The sequence below is a fragment of the Clupea harengus genome, chromosome 2, assembly GCF_900700415.2.
Source record: "Clupea harengus chromosome 2, Ch_v2.0.2, whole genome shotgun sequence".
Taxonomy (NCBI): domain Eukaryota; kingdom Metazoa; phylum Chordata; class Actinopteri; order Clupeiformes; family Clupeidae; genus Clupea; species Clupea harengus.
In genome coordinates, this window is record NC_045153.1 from 8050828 (window position 1) to 8076391 (window position 25564).

At 43.6% G+C, this 25564-nt stretch overlaps 1 protein-coding gene and 1 long non-coding RNA gene across 2 annotated transcripts; both read right to left on the reverse strand.

Moving 5' to 3' along the window:
- Positions 1–1023: 1023 nt before the first annotated feature.
- Positions 1024–12262, reverse strand: LOC116222785 (zinc-binding protein A33-like). The gene is made up of 6 exons (XM_031577489.2): positions 11867–12262; positions 10493–10588; positions 10158–10403; positions 8824–8846; positions 8620–8738; positions 1024–1568 (listed from the first exon to the last, which is right to left on the reverse strand). Exons 1-6 carry the CDS (start codon positions 12260–12262, stop codon positions 1024–1026), a joined length of 1425 nt encoding a protein of 474 aa, XP_031433349.2.
- A 9940-nt stretch (positions 12263–22202) lies between these two features.
- On the reverse strand, positions 22203–24979 carry LOC116223815. The gene is made up of 3 exons (XR_004165281.2): positions 24872–24979; positions 22340–22435; positions 22203–22234 (listed from the first exon to the last, which is right to left on the reverse strand). It is a non-coding gene; the product is annotated as an uncharacterized LOC116223815 (long non-coding RNA).
- Between the last annotated feature and the right edge of the window lie 585 nt (positions 24980–25564).

Consider the following 25564-nt stretch of genomic DNA (forward strand, 5'->3'; position numbering starts at 1 on the left):
ACCTAAAGTGTGTCGTTGGCGGTAAAGGAGGATTTCCTGAAAATATACAGTGTCTGTTCAAACGTAATAATTAAGGTTTTAGACGTTTACGTACGTCTGCTGCACAAAGAGAGGAGCATTACAGAGTAAGTCTACACACGTTACACTTTTCTACACATTTTCTCGAAGTTACAGAATTACACGCAGCAAATATCTTGTGATCCCAGGTGGACTGGCGTGCATACTTGTACTCTTATATCCATGTGAAACAGTCGGCTGACCATCTTTGGGCTTGGTTTTCTGTTCCTATGCTTGCAGATTATAGACAGGACTTTACATGAGTGAGTTAGCCTGCCAGTTTATGTCGTTTTTATTGTGAAAGTGTTTGTCTCTAAAAGTGTGTGTAGAGTCCCAGCCTTAGCAGATATTTATATATTTAATTATGGAGACATTAGTCATTACTCCACTTCTCTTCACTGAAAGTACTAATGTTTTTCTCTACAACATAAATATGGAATAAAATGGCAAGTCTTTAATTATTCAAAAATTGGGCACACATACAATTGACAACACTTGGACAGTTAGACAGAGATACAAGTTTAACGTTAAAGTTAAAGTTAAAGAAAGACCAGTGACAGGAATCCCTGTTCCATCTACTGATCAATCTCAGTGTTTACGACAAGGACAAAAACATCCACATTCCCACAGAAGACTCTATAACATTTTACATTTATTCATTAATTTGACAGAAACTTCTATCCACACACTTCAGGTAGACCCCAGTCTAAGCAACAGTAGGAGAAGTTACGGACAGTAATCATGACAAACCTCAGTTCCAATACGCCTGTTATAAGTGGCCATAATAGAGCAGAAGTAGAGGCAGAAGGTGACGTGTGAGAGGGGGGCAGAGGTGTGTTACCGTGGAGGCGCAGAGACGTCTACCACACATGTTTTTAAAACTATAACTAAATGGGCATGATTTGAATGACTAAGTTTGTTTGGACCTGAGTGGACAGGAGATGAACTGCAGCAGGTGTCTGAACTCTAACTGAGCTGCTCTACTGTTACTGCAGCCTTCACTGGTAAGATTCTGAGCATAAAGGAAGTGCTAAACAAGGGAATCACTCTCTCAGTGAAAGTGTATGTGAAAGTGTGCAGGTGTGTGTTATTATCAGGGTCAGATAATGACAGCTTTCCTCTGTCCCAGTCCAGCTGTACTCTGATCCTCTGGGGTTTCTGCTTCACTGTGAGGCGAGTGTTTGGGAGGAGTGGAGAGCGTGCTTCATATGCTCCAATACCATCGGATGCAAAATGATACACATACCAGACTCCAAGTAAATAACTCATTCCCTTCCTCTGACTAGACTCTGTTTTCACTCCCAGGATCCAGAGTTTACTGTCCCCAACCTCCACATCCCAGCAGTGAGTCCCTGAGTTAAAGCCCTCAGAGCCCAGGACAAAGTGACCCTTATCAAATCTCTCTGGGTTATCAGGAAGCTGCTGTCTCTCAGGACTGTATCTCACACTGGTCAGATCCTCAGACAGGATGGGTTGTGGGTGTGCAGTGTTGGGATCAAGAGTCACAGGAGCTACAGAGAGAGAGAGAGAGAGAGAGAGAGAGAGAGAGAGAGAGAGAGAGAGAGAGAGAGAGAAAACACACACGTGAGAATCCAGTTGAAGTACTAATGATGATTATGGTTGTGATAATCAGCAGTATTCAATACAAAACTGAAGCACACTGATAAAACCAAATACTGCTGTTTTCTTCTTTGAACTAAAGTGCCTTATTTTTCTTACATTATGTTATTGTATGCTCTGTATTCTGCCCTTTGACACCAGGTTTATTAGCATTCAAATGGCCATTGTGAGCAGCAAGGCCTTCCTGTCTGCAGGTGTCTGCATATGCCTTCAGACCTCTCACACACAGGACTAACTCGTAGGTTAGGTAGGTAGAGCCCAACTGCCCCCCCCTGCCGGCCCCCAGACACACCGCAGAAAGTTGTTTCATTACTCCTCTGTATTCTCCCATGTCTGATTGTTATATAGCTAGATAGATAGATGGATACTTTATTAATCCCGAGGGAAATTTAGGTCATCCAGTAGCTTATACACTTAACTTAACTCACAAACATACATACACAAATCACAGTAGAAAAACAATACACATAGGGAGAACATGTTCACAGGGAGTGGGGTGTATACAGATATTATACAGATATTACAGTGTGCATTGATTGTGTCAGTGTTGATGTCCACGAGGAGAGTAGTGCAAAGAGTGCAGAGAGATAGTGTTCATGTGCTTGTGTGGATAGTGCAAAGATTGAGTATTTGTGCTTGTGTGTGTGAGGATAGTGCAAAGTGATATAAATAGCACAGTCTGTGCAATGGGCTAGTATAGCCAGTAAAAAGATGGACAGTGGGATGGCATATAATGAGATGAGAAGAGGAGGGGAGACTGAGGTAGACTCATGCAGAGAAGTCCATCTCCCTCCCCCTCCCCTTCTGCGTGGCGTTGTAAAGCTGTATTGCCCTGGGGACAAAGGACTTCCTCAGCCTGTCCGATGAGCATGACAGTGACAGGAGTCTGCCACTGAATATGCTCCTCTGTCCGTTAAGAGAACTATGTAGTGGGTGGTGGTCATTGTCCAAGATGGTCAGCAGCCTACTCAGGGTCCTTTTCTCCGCCACTGATGTTAGGCAGTCCAGTTCCGTGCCAACAACAGCTCCTGCCTTTCTCACCAGCCTGTCTAGTCGCCCTGCATCCCTCTTCTTCATGCTGCCTCCCCAGCACACCACAGCATAAAAAAGGACGCTGGCAACAACAGACTGGTAAAACATGCGCAGGAGTTTGTTGCAGACATTGAAGGACCTCAGCCTCCTCAGGAAGTAGAGCCGGCTCTGACCCTTCTTATAGATGGCATCTATGTTGGCTGACCAGTCCAGTTTACTGTCCAGATGAACTCCTAAGTACTTGTAGGTGTTGACCACCTCCACACTGACACCCCCGATGGAGACTGGTAGCAGAGGAGGCTGAGACCTCCTAAAACCCACCACCATCTCCTTGGTCTTGGTGGCGTTCAGCTGCAGGTGGTTATGCCTACACCACTGCACAAAGTTGTCCACCAGGCTCCTGTACTCACCTTCCTGTCCATCCCTGATACATCCCACAACAGCAGAGTCATCAGCGAACTTCTGGATGTGGCACGACTCCGTGTTGTAGGTGAAGTCTGATGTGTACAGGGTAAACAGGACAGGTAAGAGCACAGTCCCCTAAAACCTTTTCATTTTCAGGCAGTCATTCTCTTGATCCTGTGCTGGATGCTTGGGGTGGCTCCATGCAGACTCCATCAACACTCAAAACCTTACTGCCTCACATTCTTCTAGGGCTCATCACAACTTTTTAGGCGTGTATATTTGTATACAGTATATATATGTGTGTGTGTGTGTGTGTATCAAAAATGATTCCTAATGTTAATTGATGATAAGATATTCACAGACATAGTTGAAAAACACTTTTCTTTCTGTTTCTACTGCTCTATACTCTCAGGCAATAGGTTGAGTATGAATTATGAGCGGCACAACTTTTCTCAACGGTTTCTGGCTAACTTGACCATGAGGAACAAAACTAGGGTGCTGTCGTTATCTGTAACCCGATCGAACATTGAGATTTTGCCATGCCCTTTTAGCGTGCGTCCATCGCATCTGTATCTCAGCTTCTGAAGGTCATAGACCCTTGAATTTGGTCTCAAAATGACCGAAATGCACATGTTTATATATGCACTATAAAGGTTTCTAAGACCTAAAACCTTTACTTTTCGAGATATTCAAGAAAACATCTGGGGTTACGACCGTAAGCAAGGGACCAGATATAACATATGGGACGTGACGTAGTTTTTGTAGCACTCCTTTTAATAAGGCCCAGGAAGAAGATACCCCTCGAGTAGAGTGCGCATGCAGTCTCTCTGGAGGTTCTAAGGACAAACTCGTATACGACTACCCAATAGCCTCTACTATCCACCGGGAGAGGCTCGGTTTTGAAACAGGTCTGCCCCTCGCTTGTGCGCCAAAGCACACGAACAGCTGATCCGATTGTCTGAACGCCCCCGTGCGTTCCACATAACACTGGAGAGCACGCACCGGGCAGAGTTTGTTCAAACACTCCTCCTTTGCGGACGCAAAAGGTGGAGGTGAAAATACTGCCAAGTCAATCACCTGGTTACGGAATAGGTTTGCCACCACAAGCAGCATTCGGTCGCATGACCACTTTGTCCCCAGCCACTACTGAGTCTGACAGACCTGAAGCTAGAAGCCTGTTCTTCTCAGATGCCAGGCTCTGAGCTGCCACAGCTCTGGCCGGGGAAACCAGATTGTGCCGTGTGCCTGTGATAGGAGGTCTCTCCGAAGAGCAAGCTCCTAGGACGGCTGCACCGACATTCTGTACAGATCTGCACACCATGGCCGATTGGGCCAATGGGGACCCACTAACAGTATTTCTCTGCCCTCCTCCATTATTCTGCTCAGCACATGCTGGAGGAGAGGGACCGGGGGAAACGCATATAAGCGCCCTTATTCTTTCTAGAGACAGACCGACCGTCATTGAGGTGTCATGCCCAGAAAATGTGCGGTTTGACTGGGGCTCAAATCGCTTTTGCCTCTGTTCACCACAAAGCCTAGGCGATGTAAATGTGACACTACTAGGTGGCAATCTTGGTAATTCGTCGTCCAGGTAATTTAATAGACTGAGCCCCTGTTGTCGTAACGGGGCGATGGCCGCTTCTACGCACTTTGTGAAAACCCTCGGTGCCAGCGCTAGGCCGAACGGGAGCGCGCAGAACTGGTACGCCTTCCCTCTGAATGCAAACCGCAGAAATCTTTGATGTCTGGGATAGACTGGGATATGGAAATAAGCGTCTTTTAGATCTCTTGTTACAAACCAGTCTCTTGGCTTTATGGACTGAACTAGCTGGCGGGAAGTCAGCATTCTGAACTTGCTCTTCACGAGCGTCTTGTTCAGTATACGTAGATCGAGGATTGGCCGATAACTCCCGTCTTTTTTCGGAACTAGGAAGTATCGGCTGTAGAAGCCCTTGTTTACCTCCTCGGGAGGAACATTTTGTATCGCTCCTTTTCGGAGCAGGGAGTCTATCTCCTGTTGTAGGAAATGGGTCTGCCCCTGCGGCACTACTGACTGAACCACCCCTCTGAATCTTGGAGGGGGGCGAGCAAACTGTAGCGTGTAACCCACTGAAATTGTATTGAGTACCCATGGCGACGCAGCGCATGCACGCCAACTCTCTGCGCAGCCTCTTAGGCTGGGCTTCGAGTTGAATAATAGGTCGGGAGATAACCCGCTCATGGCCAATCTGCCTATGTCTAGATCTGCGCCCGCTCCACTTAGGGAGGGGGACGAGATCTGGGGTTGCCCCCTCACGGTTTTTGAAAAAAATTGGTTGTGTGGGTGCAGTGGGTGCACCGAGGGGGCAGTTACACAAGCATGCCTTATTTCTGCGCCTGTTGGGGCAGTGGTCATGACATATGAGTGCTGTGCTTGTGGGGACTGGTATACCGTGCTTGACATGTGCTTGAATGTTGCATGTGAGCAGCGGGCGGCGTTCCCTGGTGGTGGTGGAGGATCAGGTTGGCGTAGGCTTGCCCTGCCTTCCCCCACGGCGAGCGGCATGCTGGCGTGGGGCACGGAGCGCGTTCTGAGCCGGGCGGGGGGCCGGCTGTTGTTCCTGAGGCTGGGCGGAGGGGCGGAAGGGGTGTCTCTGCCAGCCCCGGCGTGCCTGGAACTTGGCTGGGGGTGCTGGGGAGCGGAACCCGCTGCGCTTCCCCCCCCGGTCGTGGGGGTTGTCTGCCCCAAGGAGGACTGGCGCTCTGAGCCGCTGGAGCGGGGCATCCATGCCTGGAAAGCCTCACAGCTTTTCTGCTCCGCCTCGAACTTGGCGGTCATCGTCCCCACCGCCTCTCCAAAAACGCCCTCGACGCTAACTGGAGCATCCAACAGCAGCGCCTTCTCTCTGTCGCTAAGTCTCGCAGAGACAGCCATAGCAACCGTTGCGTGGCCACGGAGGCACCCATGACTCTGCCCAGAGCCTGGGAGGTGTAGCGGGTAAGCCGAAGGGAGAGGTCCGTCGCCCGACGCAGCTCAACCACCGTCTCATTGTCACTCCCCAGTGACGCAGCCAACTCCGTCAGCAGCTTCGCCTGGTAACGTTGCAGGGGTGCTGCCGTGTTGGTAGAGCAGGCGGCTTGCCCAGCCGCCAGGTATGCCTTCTCGACCAGGGCCGCCTGGTGCCTGGCCACTCGCATGGGCAGGAGGGGTCTCTGGCCAAGGCGCATCGTGGGGGAGGCGGGCGACAGGTGCCCGCCACAGTGTCCTCCACCGGTGGGAAGGAGAGGTAGCCGCTCTCCTTTGCCTGGTCGAGGTGGAGGTAGGCGGCGAAGCCGGGGATCTGGGACCGGGGCACGCCCTGAGTAGGGGGTGGCCCACGTGGTCGTTAGCTCTCCATGCACCTCCGCGAAAAAGGGGATGGGGCTGGGAGCCGCTACGGGGGGCCCGCCATAGAATTCCCCGTCAAGCAGTGAAGCCTGCACGCTGGGAGGGGGAGGGAGGGGAAGACCCAGGCGGCCCGCCGCCCTTAGCGTTACCTCATGTAGCTGCTGGCCCATGGTCCTGGTTGAGACCGGGGGAGAGGTTGCCCGCGGTTGCTCAGCCACGTCCATACCCGCGTCGTCCTCGTCGGACACCTGCTCGTCACTGAAGTCGAGCAGGCTCTCTGACTCCAGCCCGAAGTCCAATTCCGGAGTGGGCTGGTCGTCAAAGCTAGCGGGCATCTCCACCGCCTCGTGGTCTGTTGCTACCAGGAGGGCGGGTGGAGGAGTGGGAGAGGGAGACGGGCTAGAGGGTGCGGCTGCGGCGTGCACGCGGTTGCCTGACACCCCACTGCCCGAAGCCGATGGAGCACGCAGCCCAACTGGGGGAATCTCCCCAGTCGGCGCTGGCGTCGGCTTCCTAGCGACCTGGCGCTCCCAATACGCAAGGCGCTTCGTTGCTCTGGCCAGCGTCATGCTGGCACAGACGTCGCAGGCGGGGTAGTGACCACTGAGTGCTGCCTCCGCGTGGTCTCTCCCCAGGCAGACGACGCATCGCGGTCTCGGTCCCCCTTGTCCTTGGCATGCCCACAGTCTGGGTACGCCTGCCTCGACATCTCTGAAACAAAAGAAAGACGAGCATGCGCACTAAAAGGGCGTGGCAAAATCTCGATGTTCGCTCGGGTGACAGTAAATGACAGCGCTAGTTTCGTCCCTCATGGTCAAATTAGCCAGAAACCATTGAGAAAAGTTGTGCCGCTCATAATGCATACTCAACTTGAGCCTGCTAGTGGAGTACTTTTTGCGCCCCACACGAGTTTAAAAAAATGGGTTTTTCTTGAATATCTCGAAAAGTAAATGTTTTAGAGCTTAGAAACCTTCATAGTGCATATATATACATGCGTATTCTGGTCATTTTGAGACCAAGTTCAAGTGTCTACGACCTTCAGAAGCTGAGATACAGATGCGCTGGACGCGCGCTAAAACGGCGTGGCAAAATCTCATTGTTCGCTCGGGTTACAGTAAACGACAGCACCCTAGTTTTGTTCCTCATGGTCAAATTTGCCAAAAACCGTTGAGAAAACTTGTGCCGCTCATAATTCATACTCAACCTATTGTCTGCTACTCCAGTACTAAGAGAAATGTACCCAGTACACCAGCCTTCAGTTAAAAATAAGATGCTACAGGGGCTACATTAGTTTGAATTCCATTTGAAAAATGTTCATTAAAATAATTAGATTCCATGTGTGTAAAATTCAGAGGACATAAAAAAAGATTGTTTTGGAGTCGGAGACAACTGGAAAATGATCTCAAACCCAAGTCCCACACAGACATTCACTTTACCCTGTAGCAACCTGTTCTCTATCCCGTTCCTGGCTACACTGATGACGAAGCCCCTGTTATGGACTTAACTGAGTTGAGCAAAGGGCCTGCATGTCACACCAGAGGCAGGATGAGAGAGTATGAGGAGGTTTGATCACCACTCCAGTCTCCAGCACTGGACTCACTCCTGGAACTCCATGCTGAAGATCAACATGATGAAAAGGAAAAAAGCCTCCACCTACACGGGATGGGAGTCATGTGATCTCTCTGCTGTGTGGCTGTGGTCATTTGTTTCATATTTGGTGAATATGGACCAACTTATTCAAAATACAAGAATATGGGAGGAACTAGGTTCCTTTAAAAAAGGCTGCTCAGCGATTTTCTACATTGATCCATGGAACACCTTCTATTGCTGGTTTAGAAGACTATGATTAACCCCAGATCTACACATTCAGCCTCTTGACTCTTGATTGCAGATTTGCAAGATAGTTGCTATTTTCTCCACAACAGTGGCCTCATGTAAAACCTGCTGAACAGCAAAGAGCTCAGCCTGCAGCTCAGAATGTGTGAGGCGTCACTAAACCTTAGAGAGCAGATTCATGTGGAGCCCACAGAGACGTGATGGTGAGGAGGCAGAGAGGAGGAGAACACTGGGCAGAAATTAGGAGGTGTGTGTGTGTGTGTGTGTGTGTGTGTGTGCGTGTGTGTGTGATCTGAACTTACTGTATTGAACAATCTCCTTCATCTTCTCCCAGACTCTGAACTTCAGGTTACCCAGGTGTTTTGCCACATTGATCAGAGCTCCTGAAACCCTCTCTTGATCCTGCAGTGTGCACTGGGCTCTGGAATAACATTCAGGAGTCAGTGCTGCTGTGGGTTTGAGTTCAGAACCATAGAGAAGAGAGAGACAGGAGGCAGATCACTCACCTCTCCACTGTGCTCTTGTAGTTCTGTGAAATTAAAGAGGGAAATGGGTTAAGCATCATTGCCTCACATCTAAGTCAAGAATATAAAAATGATTTGCTCATGTGTGGATAGCCTGTGTGTGTGTGTGTGTGCATGTGTGTGCAGAAAATTATCAGAAATAATACAACCAATATTTGATCTAACTAAATGTATTTGACTAATAACTAAAGGGGTGTGTGTGTGTCTGTGTGTGTGTGTGTGTGTGTGTGTGTGTGTGTCTGTGTGTGTGTGTGTAAGAGAGGGTGTGTGTGTGCTTGAGTGTGCACTGTTGGGTGTGCGCGCCACAAAGAATGTGTGTGTGTGTTCCTTATTTCCACGTACATGTGTGTGCACGTCTGTGAACATACATGTGATGTGAACAAAGGATGAGTCTATATGAAGCACAAAGTCTTCTCCTCGTGTGTGTGGCTATGTTAAGAGCTGTAATCTGTGTGATGCCACGTCCACGTCAACGTTCACGCATGCGACGTGTCTGTGTCGTGCTACGTGAACAATCTGTTCGTCTCAATCTGTTGTTATTTTCTTTTGTGATCAGGGACGTGCGGTCATATGAGGCAGGTGAGGCAGAGCCGGAGGCAGAGCCTGCGCAATCGCTCCAAACTGGGTTTTGCGCATGCGTGCGCATGCGTAGAACCTTTCAGCTGAGCTCAAAACGCATTGAAAAATCATGTAGGTGAGGCACACAGTACCTCTGCCTCAATGAAGGGGGCGTGCGAGGGCGCACCTGTCGGGGTTATGCTGGGGAATGTTGCTCTTCTTCTACACTTCTACTCAACGGCGAAAGTGGAAGATTTTATTGCTAAGCTGAAGCAGTTCTCAAAACTGGACTTTCAGTCCAAACGTGAAATGTTCAATGATGGGAGACCAATGCCGGAGGTTACTGCTTTCCCTATCATCTCTTCTCAACGTGTGACAATAGCCTCAGCCGTATAACTTATCACCGTTTAAAAAAAAAAAAACGATCGTTTAAAAGTCCTGGTATTAGACAATAACTTGTATGTATACATGTCTATGTTTTAAACAACTAGAAACCGGAATGACGTAATCAATTCCGGTTTCTGTGCCTCACCAGCCACGAACCTCACTGCACGTCACTGTTTGTGATTGAAATATTATTATCACACAATAAATTAAATTAAGAACGCAGAATTAAATTAAATAACAATAATAAATAAACCATTATTTTCTTGGGGGTGCTATGGCTAATCCAGGGGGAGCTATAGCACCCCCTAGCCCCCCCCTGGCGCCACCCCTGTGTCAGAGGTTCACTAACAAAGATAAAGCATGGGCCCTACCTGCAGGAATGTGATGTCATCAGCTCCCATCTCCTCCTCTATGGCTCTGATTGTGTCTGAAAGAGATGAGATCTCACTGCTCATCTTCTCAATCTTCTCCTTCATCATCTGACTCTTCTGCTCCTCTTCCTCCCTCAGTGCAGCTAACCTGGCTGCCTCTTCATCTCGTAGAAACTGGTGAAGCTTCTCAAACTCCTCCTTGATCTGCCTCTCTGTGTGTTGGGTCTGGACCTGTAATACCACATGTCATCACACAAAGGTGTCTTAGTTTGTATATGATATTAGTTTATGTTATATATAGTGTTGTTTTAAAAGAAACAATCCATAACTCTTACACTTATGTGTTGGGCCATTTCATCACTGGTTGTTTTAACTTGTTTAAAGTTGTCCAGCTTATTCTGTAAGGGCTGTAGTTTGATCTTGAGTTCTTCCTGTTATGAATTAACACATTATTAAGGTATTGACTGTGAACATACCTCCATTTGTCTGGATGCTAGATTTAGAACACTAGTTATAAAGATGTTTGACTTGGTAGCTGATTGTGATGCATTAAATGTCTCTGCTCATCACAGTGCTAGATTTCTTTTTTGTTAGATATTATTAAACATTTTCACCTTATGTCAAGGGAATCCAAATAATTAATTAAACTGTTTTGCAAAACATACCTTGCTGGCTTTAAATTGTAATATGAACTGTATATGTGTTCTTTGCTTGCCTTCTGTGTGCTGTCTCATTTTAAAAAGATGTGAATATCATATATAATATTTATACTGTGGTACCCCAAGTTGCACTTGGGGTCCCACTTGGTTTAAACATTGGTGAATTCCCTTACCAGGGCTATACAGGGGAGGCTCTAGGACCCTGGGGAGGTGCTCTGGGGATTGGGTTGGTCAGGCCATCCACTGATTGCAAGCTCAGGTGCAAATTGTTAGACTAGTTTGGCACCTGAGCAGCAACTAGTGCGACAAAGAGAGTCAGAGTGAAGCAGGACTGACGAGGGGAAAGGTTCCAGTAACTCTGTGCAAGCACGTGGGCTTATGGCTTTTCTGTTATGTTTGACTACCTGAGTTTGTAAGTTTAAGAGTTAATAAATGGACCTGTCTTGCTGAAAAACACCCTCGCTGTGTCGTTTGGAACGCTTCACAATACCGATAATAAAAGTTGCTTACAGTAATTTTTTCTTTAAGCCAGCACAGCAGCAATTATTTTATTATAAATATTATGTAATTTCATTATGTAGTATTATATGCCTATCATTAATGTTAAACAGTTCTTTAGAAATATATACAAGTGCTTATGAATGTTTTATGAATTTAACAAGCTACATTTTGAATGAGGTTTTCCCATTTCTGTGCAAAAGTCAAACACAGTCTAAAATGGTCACACTGAAACTATTTATTCAGTTCATTTTGATATCTTGATCAAGGTGATTTCAACAGTGTTCAACACAATGTAATAATTGCAATTGTAAGAGTTGTTTTGTACAGTAGGTACAGACTTGTGGAGAGGAGGTCATGCAAGAAGGTTCAACAGTAGAGAAGAAATATGAGATAAGGGACATCGTGACACCTAGTGGTTTGAGATGATCACTACGGCAACCACACGTCGATTTCTGGGAGAAGTTTTACCAAGAAAATTATTTTTTTTACCAAAAATGATTGTCCAACATCATTGACAATATGAAAACAATTGATGACCACTAATCTTACCTTACGCTCAAGTACTGCTTCACTGACAGGACTGAAGTTGTGGTTCTTGTGGAGTTTTGAGTCTCGACACACCAAACACACAAGCTGTTTGTCATCTTCACAGAAAAGCTTGAGGAGTTCAGAACGGTGCATTCTGCAGAATAGTTCCCTCTGACTTTTCTCTTCTCTCTGTTGGAAAGTCTCACACAGGTTTTTTAGAACCAGGTTGAGAGGATAAATCTCCTTTGAGCACCTTCTCCTGCAGACTGGACATTCCCTGGATCCTTTGGCTTTCCAGAACTTCTGCAGGCAGGTGTTACAGATGCTGTGAGTACAGGTCAGAAGAACAGGATCCTTGTAGATATTGTAGCACACAGGACAGGAGAAATCCTCTTCCGAAAAGGACTTGGATGCCATTTTGTCTGGTAGTTGCAGTTGCTCTACAGTTATGCCTGACAGTCTTTGCTTTCACTTTTCAATTGACTGAAAACTCGTGTCAGCCTGAACCAGAAAATTCACTGAAATTAAAACGAGACGAGACTTCAAAACATTATTCCAGTCTTCACAGCTGCTGTTTCCTGTTCATGATCCTTTCCTATATAGTTAGCATATGCTGTTAGGACGACGTGTCAAATGGAACTGAACAGCAACATGTCTGTCAAGTTCACTTCCTCATTCAAGTGAGGAGTTTCTGAGGGAGGGGCTCAGATAAAGTCATAAAGGCTTCTGGTTGGACAGTGCTGCGGCTGTTTCCTAGTTGGAACTGGTAGTGTAGTTAGTTAACCCTTTCCACACTGTAACCTCTTGTGTTGTGGGATAAAACTGACCTCCCTTATTTACTGACCAATTAATTAGGAGTATTTATTTTACATAGACAGACCTAAATCTCAACTAAATGGATTTTCTCATGAATTTTTTTTTTCAATGTGTCAGAAAAGATGTAAGTCTATGATGCCATACCTTATTCTGATTCTGATTGGTCAATAACATTTACATTTACATTTAGTCATTTAGCAGACGCTTTTGTCCAAAGCGACGTACAAGGGAGAGAATATTCAAGCTACGAGCAATAGAACCTGGTGTAACAATAAATAAATACTACTTTACATAAGAAATATAACAAAATGAAATAAAAAAGAAAGAAAGAAGTGCAGAAATGTAACTGCTGTAATTGCAAGTAACACTTAGACACACTGTAGAACCTGTTCCTTTTATCACCTTAAGCCTCATTAGTAGTAGTAGTCCTTTATTGTTACAGCACAAGTACACAAGTACACAAGTACCAGCAACATAGCCTGTCGCAAAGTAAACTAGCGAAAATGGCAATCCACCCGTCCATATACGCAAACAAACAAGGGGGTTGTTATAGAGGGGGGTCGGGAAATGTGTTCACTGAGGGGCATCCGGTTAGAATGGGAAAGAATGGAGACTTGGATATTCAGTTTGATTATTTGCACTTTGTTTTGCTTTCACACATGTAAATGGAATGAATTGTAGGTGGGTGTATGTTTGTATGTGTGTGTGATTGTGCGTGTGTATGTGTGTGTGTGTGTGTGTGTGTGTGTGTGTGTGGTTCTGAAAGTAAAGTACAAACAGAAATATACATTAATCCACAACCCTGTAGTAACTTCTTAAGTAATGACAGGCTACTAGCTATTCTAAATCAACAAGGGCATGCACACTAAATGAAAGATCGCTCAAAAGTTAGCATAGGTAAACTTCAACAACTAGTACTTGTATATTAGCAGCTTATGCTAAGCTAGTTCACTAACAGTGCCATCATGCTAGCTTAATTAAATTACATTCCTCGTAACAATTATGAACAAGCTATAACTAAACTATAACAAACACATAATGACAAGGTACAAAGTCAAACTTACTTATACATGGACGCACACAATTTCAATGTTCAAGTGCAACGTTCAACTAGGCGAAAATATGCCCAAAGTGAACTGCCACTCCATCTGACGTGACGTGAAGCGAAATCTAAACACTATACCGTGCGGAGTGGAGTCACATGACCAACGTAATTACCAAATATGGTCATTATCCAAAACATGCTCTGTATGGGCAACTTAACAAATAACTGCTATCGCCTTTTTAAACAGGGGTAGACAGGACGGTAAGACAAGGTTGAGGGAAAAATTGCAGCATAACATGAGGAGAGGGGAGGAAAGAAAAAAAGGCAACCCCCAGACTATGCTCCTAGAGGAGTACAGTGTGGGAACAGGAAAAAAAACACCTCAGCACATAAGCACATACATTTTACAACATGACAGAAACTCATGACTTGCAACGGGGAGGGGGGTGGGCATTAGTCTACATTGCCAGTCCAGGATATGAATCTGGAGATGTATGTTGACAATGACTGACGGAAATAGCAGCTGTCCTCTGATCAGTGGAGTGGTATAAGGAGTGGTCTCAGTATTATAACTACATCCAGAGGAAAGGGTCTTACTCATAACTTAGCGTTGACACTTCCATTAATACTGTGCATGGTCAAGATATAAACGATGATTAATCAGTTTGTTTACTATTATTATTTTCTATACCAGCACTTAAAGGCATCAGTAATGATATTGTATAAACGATGATTAATCAGTTTGTTTTATTATTTGATATATCAGCATGTACTTAAAGGCATCAGTATAGCTTTATTATAGAGTGGTGAATTAGGATACCACCTAGGGACAGGAAATGGACTCTAATATCTTTAAATCTAAGTAAAAGAATCAGTCATTAAAGACAAATAACACCAGGACTCTCTCACCATTGATCATGTTTTGATCCATGAAGAAGAATTATTGGTTATGAATTCATTTCCATTCCATTAAAAATCAGAAAAAAATAGGGCCCTTTCTCAGCCATCATGTTCTTTCAAAGTGTTACCTCTTGTGGTGGAAAATATGTGAATGAAAACTCAATATTCTGTGGGTGTGTGTGTGTGTGCACATTTCCACCCATGGGTGGCTTTAGAGTACACTTGGTGCCGGTGGTCAGCCTCAGCTATAGGGGGGGGGGGGGGGGGGGAGATAACTGACCAAAGATAACACAAAACATTTCCGCGCCCTCAATACTCCAATTAAAAAGCAAAATATATCCTAAGTGATTTATAGTGACAAGAGGGTATAAAAATGCACAACTCAGACTCTGTCCCATCTCTCCCTTCATTTCTCTCACTGACTGGAGATTCTCTCCCCACATTTACCTCAGTATGACCAGGATGCAGGAACATGTCATGTCTACAAGGTGTCAGTATCACCATGTTTTGGAAATCATCTTCTGAATCCAGTTTAAAGTTTATTATCGATAGAATCACACATATGCAGAGTGTCACATAGTACATAGAGGAAATAGTTTACCTCAGAACACTTCTCTAGATCCAATATAACCTTCAACATCCTAGTGCTGTTCATGACGTTGAACTGAAACATTTCCATAATATCTTCCTCCCAGGACCTTTGAACAACATGAATCCAAACTATTGTGGCTATAGTCAAGCCTTTAATAGCCTGGTGCACAAACGACTACTGGTAAAAGCAACACATCCCCTACTAAAGTATAGAAATCAATAGACAACATTCATTAGTTATTAGTTCATTAATTCAGATTACAGAAACAGCATACTAATGACACAAACAGTAATGCAGAATTAATTCCATCACAAAATCTACTCATGCGATATATTTGATAAGAGATACGGGCCCAGACACTAACAGCCTCCATCAGTGAATGACATTGATCTGTTACCACATCTGTACAAGTGCATGGCTGATAGTAATCACCAGCGGAAACCAGAGTGACTCCACTGGCTCTTTCACTGATTGACCCTGACAGAGGCCTTCAGTGGGACACGTGTACACTGAGAACCAAAGAATGGAAACACTCTCTCAGTGAAAGTGTTTGTGAAAGTGTACAGGTGTGTGTCATTATCAGGGTCAAAGAATGACAGCCTTCCTCTGTTCCAGTCCAGCTGCACTCTGATCCTCTGGAGTTTCTGCTCCACTCTGATGGGAGAACCTGCCTTGCTATGAAACACCCAAGGAAAGGCGGTATCACCACCCGATACCTAAAGTTCATTTAATTGGATGTTTAACAACCAATCAAACGGCAGTATAGCTCTGCTTGTTGTAAAAAAATCCACCACACTGAAGAGAGGCATGGCAGGACTTAACCCCACATGCCGAAGTAATGATCATTTTCAACCGTTTTTTAATTTATTTGTAGATATCTGTGCCAAATATTTCATAGATTTGATATAATATTGAAAGATGTAAAGTATGAATTAAGTTGTAATATCACATGTTTCAGTGCAAGTTTTTACACAGGATTTTTTCAAAACCATGTTATTGAACTCAATTCAGTATTGATGAATGACCCTAAACTTTGTTTGTATTCCTATTATATATATACGTATATATATATATATATATATATATATATATATATATATATATATATATATATATATATTTAATCTTATATGTGATATTGAGACTATTTTTCAATATGACATTTCTTCCTCACTGGCTGACTGACTGACTGACTGATATATATATACTGTATAATAGGAATACAAACAAATTTCAGGGCCCTTACATACTCAGGAACAGTATGGTGACATAGCACAGCCTATTTCAATCTGCGATGGTTCACAGAAGCGCTCCATGAATGCTCATATATTGCTTACTAACATGCTATGTATGGCTTATGAAGTTGTTGTGTAAGGGCCCTAAACTAAAGTGTTACCCAAAAGCCTATATAGACAGATACAGACAGCTAATGTTTTGTGAATGATTTCAGGGGAAGACAGGGATGAGGTACCATTGGTAGGGGAAGAAGTTGAGATTGAGGCAGTGGATGGTCAGGATGAGGAAGACAGAGAGGATTATGTGCCAGAGGAGGCAGATAGAAACCTGTTACTTGAGGATGACCCTCTTCTAAACATCACAAAGAAGAGTGATATTGAGTGGCGTCACACCCCCTTTACCCCAGTAAACAGGACATGGGAAAGTCCTGCTCCTGCTCCTGAACCCCCTGAGCCACTAACACCATGTGACTACTTCAAGCAGTATGTTCCCAGTGAGATGTTACAGCTGATGACAACAATGACTAACATCTATGCAGAACAAAATGCAATCAAGGGGTATAAACATGCATCAATATCTGAGATTGAAGCCCTTCTTGGTCTTTTCCAGCTTCGCTCCAACCTGCATGTGGTGAACAACAATGAGAGGCCTTCTGACAACACTGATGTGTTCTACAAGGTCAGACCACTATATGACTCCATACGGAAACGCTGTCTAGAGCTGCCATTGGAGGAAGATCTCTCTATTGATGAGCAGATTGTGCCTTTCAGGGGGAAACTTTCTGTGCTTCAGTACATCAAAGGGAAGCCAGAACCATGGGGAGTCAAGGTGTATTTCCTCTGCGGCAAAAGTGGCCTTGGTTATGACTTCCTCATCTATCAAGGTGCCACAACAGAGCTCTCTGAGCAGAGAAAGATGGTTTTAGGACATGGAGCAGCTGTGGTCACCCACCTGTGCCAGAGAATCAAGCAGGACCATAAGTGATTTATAGTGACAAGAGGGTCTCTTCAGATGCCAAAATAATTTAAAACTCTGTAACGCCAGTGTAGTCTCGCGACTTCCTCAGGTTTGTCCTGTTGGTATTGCACTGGCAAAAGAAACCTTTTTTTTTGCTCCACACCCTGCCAGACTTCTGAAGTAAAAAAAAAAAAAAGAAAAAAAGAACCAAGAGCAAAGAGTTTTATTCAGATCAGCAAAGATGAGTGTTTTTTCTATCACAGACCTACAAATCAGACACGACACTCTCTTGTCCACAAGAGAGCATTGCAATATAAGCTGAGGTTTGTGAGCTTACAGAAACACACACACACACACATACATACTCACACAAACAGCAATCCATTTCCCTGATACACTCACCTTGATCTCACCTATGTATTAGTTGTCACATGTCTAAAACATTGAGCACCAAGTGTCACATAACTTTCAGGTATAGGTCAGGCTAAAAAAAACTACAAAATACTACAAAATGCATTAATTCATGACAAAACCATGTAACTTCATGAAGCACACGAATGCTGTGGCACTGAGTCCACAGAATCTCAGGGCCCCGTAGAGCCACACGCTGACTGAAATGAGCCCCAGTGGAACTCACTCAAATGGATGAGGTGAAGTAGATCATGGGAGTTTTAAACCACAATGTGTATTTCACCCTCACAGATCAATTCATCTATTTACAACCTTGTTAAAATATAAACAAAGAGTCTATGACTATTCAGCTACTCTCTCCTCACATTTACCTCAGTATGACCAGGATGCAGGAACATACCATGTCTAGAAAAGTGCCAGTATCACTATGTTGTGGAAATCACCTTAAATAAATCAGGTGAGAAAGATCTTCGGAATCCAGTTTAAAGTTTATCATCGATAGAATCACACGTAATGCAGAAAGTCACATAGTACATAGAGGAAATCATTTACCTCAGAACACTTCTCTAGATCCAATATAACCTTCACCATCATAGTGCTGTTCATGACGTTGAACTGAAACATTTCCATAATATCTTCCTCCCAGGACCTTTGAACAACATGAATCAAGCTATTGTGGCTATAGTCAAAAGGCCTTTAATAGCCTGGTGCACAAACAACTACTGGTAAAAGCAACACATCCCCTACTAAAGTATAGAAATCAACAGACAACATTCATTAGTTATTAGTTAATTCACAATACAGAAACAGCATACTAATGACACAAACAGTAATGCAGAATGAATTCCTTCACAAAATCTACTCAGGCAATATATTTGTTAAAAGATATGAATAAGTTGGCAACCTTTGATCTCTCATCTTGATAGAGAATCGAATTGACACCCAAGTAAAATTCACTCCTGGGGAGGGATGGGTGGGTTATGGTAAGGGAAGGGAGAGGGGTTGTGGTGGGAGGGTGTCTGTTTTGGGTGGGGTTTTTATTTTTTATTAAATTTTTTGTATGGTGTGTGATGTTTGTTTACATTTGTGTTCTCTGTTGTTTTTGTTTGTGAAATGAAAAAGGAAACATGTCAATTTCACTGCTGTATGATGTGTTTCCCAATAAACATATTTGAAACGAAGAGATATGAATAAGACGTGAATGACAATGATCTGTTACCATATCTGTTCAACTGACTCGACAGTCCTTCCGCTTATCAACCCTACCAGAGACCTTCAGTGGGACACGTGTACACTGAGTACCAAAGAACGGAATGACTCTCTCAGTGAAAGTGTGTGTGAAAGTGTGTAGGTGTTTGCCATTATCAGGGTCAGTGAATGACAGCTTTCCTCTCCCCCAGTCCAGCTGCACTCTGATCCTCTGGGGTTTCTGCTCCACTTTAATGGGAAAATGTTGACCAGCAATAAATGGGGTAGAAATTGCTCTATATTCACCCTGGTTGTACCACACATTCCAACATCCACTCCAATGGTCAATCTCCCCCTTCCTCCCAGCCACCTCAGTCATAATACCCACATCCCAATGCGTGTTGTCCCCAACCTCCACATCCCAGCAGTGTGTCCCTGAGTTAAAGCCCTCAGAGCCCAGGACGTTGACCCACCTATCAAATCTCTCTGGGTTATCAGGCAGCTGCTGTCTGTCATTACTGAATCTCAGACTGGTCAGATCCTCAGACAGGATGAGATGTGGGTGAGTAGTGTTGGGATCCAGAGTCAGAGGAGCTGCAAAAAGAGATAGAGAGAGAGGGGTGGGGGGGGGGGGGGGGGGGGGGGGGACGACACATGAAAATTCAGTCAAGACTTCATTGTTATTTCCATTCTGACACAACATGGTGATACTGACACCTTGTAGACATGACATGTTCCTGTATCCTGGTCATACTGAGGTAAATGTGAGGGGAGAGAATCTCCAGTCAGTGAGAGAAATTAAGGGAGAGATGGGGCAGAGTCTAAGTTCCACAGGCATTGAGTGTGTGTGTGTGTGTGTGTGTGTGTGTGTGTGTGTGTGTGTGTGTGTGTGTGTGTGTGTGTGTGTGTGTGTGTGTGTGTGTGTGTGTGTGTGTGTGTGTGTGTGTGTGTGTTTTCAAACTACTCAAATTGGTTTACTAACATTCACACCAATTCACAAGTGTGTGAATGGGAAAGTCCACTATTTGAAGCCAATGTGGATACATGGGTTAAAAACACTGAACATGACACCACCCTGTGAGGGAAAATGCAGCTCTTCAAAGAGAAATAAGGATGCAGTGCAGTGCAAGGCCTGCAGTGATCTTCAAAGAGAAAGAAGGATGCAGTGCAGTGCAAGGCCTGCAGTGATCTTCTGGACTTCAGTGTTGTTATATCAGTTTCAACTCGAGATGGAAAGTTAGTGTTATGACAATTTCGACTCGAGCTAAATCAAACCAGTCTGCATTCACTACAAGAATGGGTCCCGAAAGTAGAAAAGTTGTAATTATCATAAAAAAGTAAGTTTGAGCAAAAGAATCAGCATAATATAATTTGTCTGTTTTCTCTGTTTTACTGTATTGTGATATTCATTCCAACAAACATTAGAACATTCCCAGCCCTTTCAACCACCTGTTCTCTAACCTTACACTAATGATGAAGCCAGAGCCGTAGCCCCTGTTATGGACTTAACTGAGTTGAGCAAAGGTCACACCTGCATGTCACACCAGAGGCAGGATGAGAGAGTATGAGGAGGTTTGATCACCACTCCAGTCTCCAGCACTGGACTCACTCCTGGAACTACATGCTGAAGATCAACATGATGAAAAGGAAAAAAGCCTCCACCTACATGGGATGGGAGTCAGCTGATCTCTCTGCTGTGTGGCCTCATGTAAAACCTGCTGAACAGCAAAGAGCTCAGCCTGCAGCTCAGAATGTCTGTGGCATCACTAAACCTCAGAGAGCAGATATGTGGAGCCCACAGAGACGTGATGGTGAGGAGGCAGAAAGGAGGACAAAACTGGGCAGAAATGAAGTGTGTGTGTGTGTGTGTGTGTGTGTGTGTGTGTGTGTGTGTGTGTGTGTGTGTGTGTGTGTGTGTGTGTGTCTGTGTGTGTGTGTGTGTGTGTGTTTGTGTGTGATAATGTGCAACAGAACTCACTGTATTTAACAATCTTCTTCATCTTCTCCCAGACTCTGAACTTCAGGTTGCCCAGGTGTTTTGCCACATTGATCAGAGCTCCTGAAACCCTCTCTGGATCCTGCAGTGTGCACTGGGCTCTGGAATTACATTCAGGAGTCAGTGCTGCTGTGGGTTTGGGTTCAGAACCACAGAGAAGAGAGAGACAGGAGACAGATCACTCACCTCTCCACTGTGCTCTTGTAGTTCTGTGAAAGTAAAGAGGGAGATGGGTTAGGCATCATTGTCAAGTCAGTCAGAATATAAAAATGATTTGCTAATGTGTGGATAGCCTGTGTGTGTGTGTGTGTGTGTGTGTGTGTGTGTGTGTGTGTGTGTGTGTGTGTGTGTGTGTGTGTGTGTGTGTGTGTGTGTGTGTGAAAGAGAGGGTGTGTGTGTGCTCCAGTGTGCTTGAGTGTCCACTGTTGGGTGCGTGCCAGAAAGAATGTGTGTGTGTGTTCCTTATTTCCACGTACCTGTGTGTGCACGTCTGTGAACATACATGTGAGATGAATAAAGGACGAGTCTATATGAAGCACAAAGTCTTCTCCTCGTGTGTGTGGCTATGTTAAGAGCAATGTATGTGTAATCTGTGTGATCAAGATGCCAGGTTAGAAGAGGGAAATGGCTAGTAATGCATGTAAGACTGTCCACTAGTTCAGGGGGCGTAGTAAAGGTGACATCAGGCTAAAGATACAGATTGATTGGAGGAGAGGTTGACTGTTTACGCAAGTTCCAGATTAAAATCACACAATGGACACATTTCAGGTGTACCAACAGTTTGTTTGCGTACCTGTGTGTGTGTGTGTGTGTGTGTGTGTGTGTGTGTGTGTGTGTGTGTGTGTGTGTGTGTGTGTATGTGTGTGTGTGTGTACGTGTGTGTGTGAGGGTGTTAGTAGTGTAAGTTTGGATCTTTCCCTTCTTCATCTCATCATAAGTATGAGGTTTTCTCTGTATACTTCATAATCAGATGTTGGTGTCAGAGGTTCACTAACAAAGATAAAGCATGGGCCCTACCTGCAGGAATGTGATGTCATCAGCTCTCATCTCCTCCTCTATGGCTCTGATTGTGTCTGAAAGAGATGAAATATCTCTGCTCATCTTCTCAATCTTCTCCTTAATCATCTGACTCTTCAGCTCCTCTTCCTCCCTCAGTGCAGCTAACCTGGCTGCCTCTTCATCTCGTAGAAACTGGTGAAGGTTCTCAAACTCCTCCTTGATCTGGCTCTCTGTGTGTTGGGCCTGGACCTGTAATACCACATGTCATCAAAACAATGGTGTCTTAGTTTATATATGATATTAGTTTCTGTTATATGTAGTGTTGTTTTAAAAGAAACAATCCATAACTCTTACTCTTATGTGTTGGGCAGTTTCATCACTGGTTGTTTTAACTTGTTTAAAGTTGTCCAGCTTCTTCTGTAAGGGCTCCAGTTTGATCTTCAGTTCCTCCTGGTATGAATATCAGATATAGAACTCTAATTTGGCTTGGTACTGGTACTTGGTCACTGATTGTGATCCATTAAATGTCTCTGCTCACCACAGTGTTAATAGTGCTTTGAGGATTTATATTTAACACACACACACAAACACATTTATATACATTTTAAATATATTATTAAACATAATAATGTCTTTATGTCAAGGTAATCCAAATAATTCATTAAACTGTTTTGGTTTGTTCTTCATAATAAAAGCTCTTTGTTAAATGTGAAACATAGCATGCTGGCCTTAAATAGTAATACGACTTGTACATGTGTTCTTTGCTTGCCTTTTGTGTGCGGTCTCATTTTTTAATTATGGGAATACCACATATAACATTTATACCGATAATGAAAGTTGCTTACTGTCATATGTTCCTTCAAGCAATTATTTCATTATAAATATTATGTAACATCATTATCTACTGTTTTATGCCCATCATCAATGTTAAAACATTTCTTTATAAATATATTATGAAGTGCTTATGAATGTTTTATGAATTGTTTAACATTGGTATTACTAATTACTGTGCAAAAGTCAAACACAGCCCAAAATGGTCACAATTAAACAATTTATTCAGCTAATTTTGATATCTTGATCATGGTGATTTCATGGTGATTTCAACTGCATTCAACAATAATTGTAATTGTAAGAGGTGTTTTGTACAGTAGGTACAGACTCATGGAGAGGAGGTCATGCAAGAGGGTTCAACGGTAGAGAAGAAAGATGAGATAAGGGACATGATGACACCTAGTGGTTTGGGATGAACACTACAGCAACCGCACAACAGACATTACAAAAGTCTCACACAGATTATTTAGATGCAGTTTAAGAGGAGGGTCAGGTTTAGAGGATCTTCTCCTGCAGACTTGACATTCTTTGGATCCTTTAGTCTCCCAAAACTGCTGTTAGCAGACTTTACACACACTGAAACTATATGTGAGAAAAACGGGATTCTTGAAGATTTCACTGCACACAGGACAGGAGAAATCATCCTCTGAGATAGTTCCATTTTCTCCAATAGTTGTGGTCGCCCTAAAATTTGGGCTGTTTTCACTGCTTTTAGTTGCTCCTGTACTTTATCCTTCCTTAACGTTATGAATCCTTAATCTCACAAGACCTTTGGCTTTACCATTGAAAATTGATTAAATTATTGCTAATTAATAGTTTCTGTATAAACAGTGCATTCACTACCAGAATGACACAGAAGATGAAGTTATGATAAATGCCTCTTAGGTTCTTTACCTTCTTCAGGTAGACTGAGTCAGAGGAAGTGGTTCTGTGAATGGTGACTAATTATTGGTCAGTACTGAACATGGAATGGAGAAGAACTTGAACATTCTTTGTGAAACTGGTTCTCCCTATCAATCTGGGCACTAATGACCCTGATGATGTGGGTGATAACTCTGACTGACACTTAGTCATTTTTACTGACGAGGAGAAACTGCGTGAAATTAGAAATTGGAAATTAGAAATTGTAACTGCATTCAAGACGATATAATAACTGTAATTGTAAGAGGTGTTGTGTAGAGTAGGTACAGACATATGGAGAGGAGGTCATGCAAGAAGGTTCAACGATAGAGAAGAAAGATAAGATAAGGGACATGATAACACCTAGTGGTTTGGGATGAACACTACAGCAACCACACGACTATCAGCTGAGGTGGGTTTTTGGGTGAAGTTTTACGGTTGTCAAGCGTGGTTGTCAAGCGTCATTAACCCTCCTATTATGTTCAAATTTGACTCACATCTATTATGCTTGGGGTCAATTTGACCCCAGCAATTTAAACCTCCAAAAAAATAGTATAATATTTTTTTTTACCCAAGTTTATGTGTCAGGTACTTTAGGTTTGTTTGTTGACTACCTAAATAGCCCTTAAAAATAAAACAATACCCCCACCCACCCCCCTTATACATCCAGAATACATGTTACGCCACTATGGAGAAATATGCAGATCATCATCAAATCTCACTGATTGACTTGAAATTGGAAAGAGATATCCTTCTGGTGTTTTATGGCTTTATATTATTTCTAAGTACATATTGTTGTTATCTATAACATATGGAATAAAAAACTATTTCTGTTATCAAGAATAATAACAATGTGATGAAAATGTTTTATATTTCTTATATATTTTATACAATTAAAACAGCCTGGGGTCAAATTGACCCCAAACAACACCTATGCGTAAAGCATGTGTACAGGACATTGAAAACATATCATCATGTTCATTTTGTGTTTACCCAGTTGTCCCCATTAGATTAGGAAAAGTCATTAAATATGAAGCAAAAAAACCGATGTCAATCATGTATTTAGAGACGTTAAACATTGAAAAGGGTCAAATTGACCCCAAACATAATAGGAGGGTTAACAATATGAAAACAATTGATGACCACTAATCTTACCTTACGCTCAAGTGCTGCTTCACTGATAGGACTGAAGTTGTGGTTCTTGTGGAGTTTTGAGTCTCGACACACCAAACACACAAGCTGTTTGTCATCTTCACAGAAAAGCTTGAGAAGTTCAGAACAGTGCAGACTGCAGAATGGTTCTCTCTGACTTCTTTCCTGTTGGAAACTCTCACACAGGTCCTTTAGAACCCGGTTGAGAGGATACTTCTCTTTTGAGCACCTTGTCCTGCAGATTGGACATTCCCTGGATCCTTTGGCTTTCCAGAACTGCTGCAGGCAGGTGTTACAGATGCTGTGAGTACAGGTCAGAAGAACAGGATCCTTGTAGATATTATAGCACACAGGACAAGATAAATCCTTTTCTGAAAAGGCCTTGGATGCCATTTTATCTGATAGTTGCAGTTGCTCTACAGTTATGCCTGACAGTCTCTGCTTTCACTTTTAATTGACTAAAAACTCGCGTCAGCCTAAACCAGAAAATTCACTGAAATTAACAAGACAAGAGCTTCACAGCCACTGTTTGCGGTTTAGGATCTTTTGTCATACAAATAGCATATGCTCCGATAGGACGATGTGTCAAATGGAACTGAACAGCAACATGTCTCCCAAGTTCACTTCCTCATTCACAGATAAAGGCTTCTGGTTGGACAGTACTGCAGCTGTTTCATCTTTCTCTCTCTCTCTCTC

Excerpts from the sequence above, each read along its gene's own strand:
- LOC116222785 (XM_031577489.2), bottom strand. The coding sequence starts at position 12,262 with ATGGCATCCAAGTCCTTTTCGGAAGAGGATTTCTCCTGTCCTGTGTGC. Across the intron at positions 10,589-11,866 it reads AAGCAGTACTTGAGCGTAAG|GAAGAACTCAAGATCAAACT; the intron begins GTAAGATTAGTG and ends AATTCATAACAG. Across the intron at positions 10,404-10,492 it reads AAATGGCCCAACACATAAGT|CATGTGGTATTACAGGTCCA; the intron begins GTAAGAGTTATG and ends TTTGTGTGATGA.